Below are 6,000 nucleotides of genomic sequence, written 5' to 3'. Positions count from 1 at the left end.
GAAATAACCAAAGTGTCCAGTGACAAATGAATAGATAAAGAATACACACACACCCACACACCCACACACACACAATGGAATATTATCCAGACACTAAAAAATTGGATATCCTGCCATTTGTGACAAAATGGATGAAACTGAAGGACATTATGCTAAATTAAATGTCAGACAGAGAAAGACAAACGGTGTATTTTAACCTACATGTGGAATCTGAAAAACCGAACTCTTAGAAATAGAGAAGATAGGTGATTTCCAAGGTGAGGCGGGGGTGTTAGAGGTGGGGAAATGATGGGGGAGGGATGGGTAAAAGTAATCAAAGAGCATAAACTTCCAGTTATACTATAGATAAGTTCCAGGAATTTAATGTACAGCATGGTGACTATGGTTAAAATATTGCTGCATTATATCCTTGAAATTTGCTGAGAGTAGACCTCAAAAATTCTCTCCATACACACAAAGGTAACTATGCGACGTGGTGGATGTATTAACTAACCTTACTGTGATAACCATCTGCAATATATGCATATATCAAACCATCATGTTTTACACTTTGAACTTACCAAATATTATGCCAGGTAAATCTCAATAGAGCTGGAAGGAAAAAAATTACCCCAAGTTCTGGAATATTAGTAGTATGGAATCAATTTTTAGGAGCACCAGTTAAAGTCTCTCACAACTAGTGTTCCTTAGAATACCACTTGGGAAATGAGGTTAAAGATACTCAGTGAATTAAAAGCTATGCCAAACTACTGAGGAGTCAGATAAGGTTACATGGTGAGTACTAATTAGCAGTAGAATAAGTGTCTGAGATTGCTATTTTGTTTAATAATGATGAGCTGCTCAGGAGGATTTTGGTTACCAAGCATGAAATGCAAACAAAAAGTATTTTAAATACTTCTATTGAAATATTTAGACCTAGACATTTTTTTTTTTTTTTTTTTAGACCTAGACATTTTATTAAGCTTAGTGGTAGACTCTATAGTTTAGGTGAAATTGTAAGTAAATAAATAAATAAATAAATAAATAAATAAGTGCACATGGCATGTTAATTCTGTTCAGTTCTTAGGCCTATATATTATATGTGAGGTTAGCAAGGACTTCAGGTATGGGCAGTGGAGGGAATCCAACAGAAGATCAAGGAATCAGAGGTTCTACAGGAATGTATTGTTGGCAATGCTGATTTTGGATCAAAGGCTGTGTAGAAAGGAAAACAGATCAGTGAAGTCTTCCCTTGAGATTCCAAATTCACAGAAGGAAGAGACTAGAATAGCTGGTAGGTGGAGAAGTTGAGTTTTGGTCAATGGGACTAGGAGCAGGGCTACGGTAAGTTGCCCTGATGAACATTGGGACAGATCATAAGTTACTTCTTAAAAATGAAAACATGTTTATTAAAATTTAACCCAACATCAAAACCACCCGAGGGCTTAAAATTCCCTTTGAAATAGAGAACCCAGATACAGTATGGCCAAATTGATTTTTTGATAAAGGTACAAAAACAATTCAATGGAAGAAAGATAGTCTTTTTAATTTTTTTTAACGTTTTTTAAATTTATTTTTGGGACAGAGAGAGACAGAGCATGAACGGGGAAGGGGCAGAAAGAGAGGGAGACACAGAATCGGAAACAGGCTCCAGGCTCTGAGCCATCAGCCCAGAGCCCGACGCGGGGCTCGAACTCACCGACCGCGAGATCGTGACCTGAGCTGAAGTCGGACGCTTAACCGACTGAGCCACCCAGGCGCCCCGAAAGATAGTCTTTTTAATGTAGAGTGCTGGAGCAATTGGATACCCACAGGTAAAAAAATTGAAACTTGACCTAAGCCTCACACCTTATTGACTAAGTATGCAACTCAAAAAAAAGGCCATAGACTTAACCATAAAAGGTAAAACTAAAAAAACCTTTAGAAGAAAACATAGGAGAAAATGTTTAGGACATAGACTTGGTAAATAGTATGAGGACATGACACCAAAAGCAAAATTCATGAATTAAAAAATGACTAATCTGGACTTCACCAAAATTTAATACATTTACTGAGCAACAGACCCTGTTAAGAGGATGAAAAGACAAGCTACAGACAGGAGAAAATATTTGCAGACCACATATCTGATAAAAGACTCATATTTGGAATATATAAAGACCTCTTAAAATATAACAGGCAAAAGCAAATAATGCAATTAGAAAATGAGCAAAAGACATGAGGCATTTAACTGAATAGAATATACAGATGGCAAATAAGCACATGAAAAGATATTTGATATTATTAGCCATTAGGGGAGTGTAAAGTAAGGCCATGATGAGATATCATGACATACCTACTACTAATGTTAGCCGAGATAAAATAAGAAATAGTGAAATAGCAAATGCTGGTGAGGATAAACAGAAACTGGTTCTCATATATTGCTAGTAGGAATGTAAAATGGTATAACTGCTTTGAAAAATCATTAAGTAGTTTCCTAAAAAAACAAATATACATGTATCACATGACCCAGCATCGTGCTTTTGAACACTTATCCCAGAGAAGTGAAAATTTATGCCTACACCAAAAAATGAGTATTCATAGCAGTTTTATTTATTTTTAAAATGTCTATTGTTTTGAGGGAGAGAGCAAGTGTGCTCCTGCACAGGCATATGTGCATGAGCAGGGGAGGGGCCTAAAGAGAGGGAGAGAGAGAATCCTAAGCAGACTCCATGCTCAGCGTGGAGCCCAGTATGGGGCTTGATCTCACAACCATGAGATCATGACCTGAGCAGACCCCAAGAGTCTGATGTTTAGCTGATTGAGCCACCCAGGTAACCTGCAGTTTTATTTTTAATAGCCCAAAACAGAAAACAACAAAAATTTTTACAATAGGTGAATGGTTAAACAGATAGGCATGCTCATACATTTATCTTACTGTATTTGCTTTTCTGGAGGGTCCTAATACACCAGGAATGTTACTCAGCAATAAAAAGAAATGGACTGTTCATATATGCATTAATTTGAATGGTTCTCAAGGGCATTATGCTGAGTGTAAGAAGCCAATCTCAAAAAGTCATATACTACATGAGTCAATTTATGGAACATACTTGAAATGTCAAATTATAGGAACGGAAACAGTACCGTTGAACTTTGAACAACATGGGTTTGAACTATGCAGGTCCACTTATATGTGAACTTTTTTTCAATAAGTACAGTACTGTAAATGAATTTTCTCTTCCTAATGATTTTATTTTTTCCTTTTAAAACAAACTATTTTTTTAAGTAAATTCTATGGCTAACATAGGGCTCAAACTCACAAGGAGTTCTTAATAATATTTTTTTCTCCAGCTTACTTTATTGTAACAATACAGTATAAACTATACAAAATATCTGTTAATTGTTTATGTCATTGGTAAGTCTTCTGATCAATAGTAGGCTATTAGTTGAGCTTTGAGGAGTCAAAAATTGTATGTGGACTTTCAACTGTGCAGGTCCCCTGAGCCCCTGCATTGTTCAAAGGCCAACTGAACGGTGACCAAGAGTTGTAACTTGGGAGTTACTATAAAATGGTAGCACTCTGGAGATCTTTGTGGTTTTTGAAATAATTCTGAATCTTGATTGTGGTAGTGGTGTCATGAATTAACACATGTGATAGGATGATACAGGACTATCCCAACATTTTACATCAATGTCAGTCTCTTGGCTTTAGTATGTACTAGAGTTATGGAAGATACGATCCATGGGAGAAACTGGCTGAAAAATCTGTACTATTTTTGCAACTTCCTGTGAAATCTATAATTGTTTCAAAATAAAAACTTCAAAAGAAAATTCCCTCTGAGACATTTCTCCTTTGCCTTCCTTCATCTTTCTGTTCATTTCCCTTTTCCCTTGACATGGCTTTCTCTCCTTAGAGCTAGGTGTAAGGTGCTACAGTGTTGAATCTCTTTCTTTTCCTTCTTTCCTTATATATTTTCTTTTAATTCGTCATAATGCGGAACCAAGTTATCCCCCATCTTCCTGTTAATCCTCTTCTTTTAATAATTGTTATGTTTCCAAGGGCTTAATGTTAAAAGCAGGAATCTTAAAAAAAAAATCTCTTTAAAAACAAAACCCCACAAACTAACCTTTTATTTTCAATAATTCAGTTAATCGTTTTTAAGGTCAGTAGCTTACAATACAAGGATGTTTCCAACACTTGTCTCAGAAGATAATTTTTGTTTTATATACATGAAGCATTAATAATATTCTTGGTGTGTACGTATTATGATCGCACAATCAGAATTTACTGGGAAGGCAGGGGATTTCAAATATTGTGTTCTATTAGTTTTCATATGAACCTACACGTCAAAAAAATAATCCTTTTCCGGGCCATGTGTCCAAACTGGAAAATATGATCGTTACAACTAGACAACATCAAACTAAATACAGCCCTTTCCTGAGGGCTTGCATACTGAATCTGGCAACACTTTGGAAAAGTACTACTTTAGGTTCTCAAGAACCCAAAGAGCCCTCTGGCTCTTCCAGTGGGCTCAGCCCTAAATATGCTCAGCCCTTTGAAAAAATTATGAGTTGCAGGTGTTTAAAATTTCCATGTTTTTTGCGTTTCTGTGTGTGTATGTGTGTGTGGGGGGGGGGGGGGGGGGAGGGTTCTTTTCGTTGAATAACCAGTAAACAACCAGTCCTAGCAACAAACAAGGATTACAATTTGTGGATGTAGTATTTACACAATGCACTGCTGCATTTTCTTCCATTCATTTTCCTTCTAATCTCTTTCAATCAAACCTATTACCTCTATTCTGAACTCCAGCATTTAACAAAACGCCAAACAAAAATGAAATTAACAAAAGCCCACTTCATTACGATGTAGCCACAGAAGCTTGAGAACGAAGGAAGTTTGTCCCTTCCGGTGATCCGTTCTGGCGTTTGCCTGCAGCAAGATGGCGGCGGTCTCAATGTCAGTGGCGCTGAGGCAAATGTTGTGGGGGAAAAGGGCAGTGGCTGTAGCGGCCATTTCCGCTTCCAGGGTTCCTACCAGGTAACAGGATTGTCAGGCTTCTTCTTCAAGCTTCTGGGGTCTCTCCACTTTTGGGGAGGTCTCTGCTGGCTGGGTTCCGGAGAAGGCCTCTGGGAAAGCGTTCTCTGCTGACCCTTTCCTCCGGAGAGGGCGGTTGGATTTGGGACTAGCTGCTTTTCAGGGGCACTGGCCAGGCGAGTGGGGGTGTGAATGCGGGGATGAGGGGAGGAGGACCTCTGGTTTCTTGGAAACTTTGGGACTATTGCTGTGAGAGAGGGTCTGTGGGGTGGGGTTGTCTCCAGGGCTGCGAGCCGAGCCCTAGCCCCCAGAGAAGGGGAGGAGTCTCACTGGTTTTTCTCCCCACTTTACGCACCCCCTCCGTTTTTCACCTGTTTGTCCATCACTCCAGGCCTTGTTGGGGTTAAATCCTTCTTTCCCTTACATGGCTTTAAGTGGTATTAGTGGGTTTCTGAACAGAAAGATTGTTTAATTCATCAGCCTGCTTGGTTGGAATTCAATGTTAGTGAACATACCATTGCTAGTAATATTGGAAGGTAATTTTTAAAAGGCTGGTGGTAATGCCGGGAGGTTTCCTATCAAGAATTTTATTAAAGCTTCACAATAATTCAGAGATTGTTGCTGTTGTTTTGCTTTGAGCGTTTTTGTGATGGTGCTTTTTCTCCTGACTGCATTAATCCTCGATTTCCCTCTTAACGCGAATTTTCCTGACTGTGGTACTAACACAATAGCATGTAAACACGGTAGTGTGTTTATCTGCAAAGCATTATGTTTTATCGCTATTTCGCTACCTAGTATAAATCAGGGCATGTATTGAATGCCTTTTGCATGCTCTGGAGACTACACTGAGTGTTTAGAATAACACGGGAAGACTGCAGGGACAGATGGGGGTGGTTAAAAATTGAGGGTCTGGTCAAATACTAATTAATTTAGTGTTAAATATAAAGGGAATCCCGGGCGTTAGAACTAGAGTTAATTAGAAAGGATTTGTGAGGTAAATTTTATTAAGG

General features: G+C 38.4%; 1 protein-coding gene across 1 annotated transcript in view; it reads left to right on the top strand.

The window, feature by feature from the left end:
* The first annotated feature begins 4,873 nt into the window (after positions 1–4,873).
* NDUFS4 (NADH:ubiquinone oxidoreductase subunit S4) overlaps positions 4,874–6,000 on the top strand; it is a 112,450-nt gene continuing 111,323 nt past the window's right edge. Inside the window, exon 1 of the mRNA XM_042950070.1 lies at positions 4,874–4,993. Coding sequence (XP_042806004.1) covers positions 4,896–4,993 — 98 coding nt within the window. The 5' untranslated portion in view covers positions 4,874–4,895. The remainder of the gene's footprint in view (positions 4,994–6,000) is intronic.

This window comes from Panthera leo, chromosome A1 (genome assembly GCF_018350215.1).
Source record: "Panthera leo isolate Ple1 chromosome A1, P.leo_Ple1_pat1.1, whole genome shotgun sequence".
Classification (NCBI taxonomy): Eukaryota; Metazoa; Chordata; class Mammalia; order Carnivora; family Felidae; genus Panthera; species Panthera leo.
This window is presented reverse-complemented; position numbering and strand designations above follow the sequence as displayed.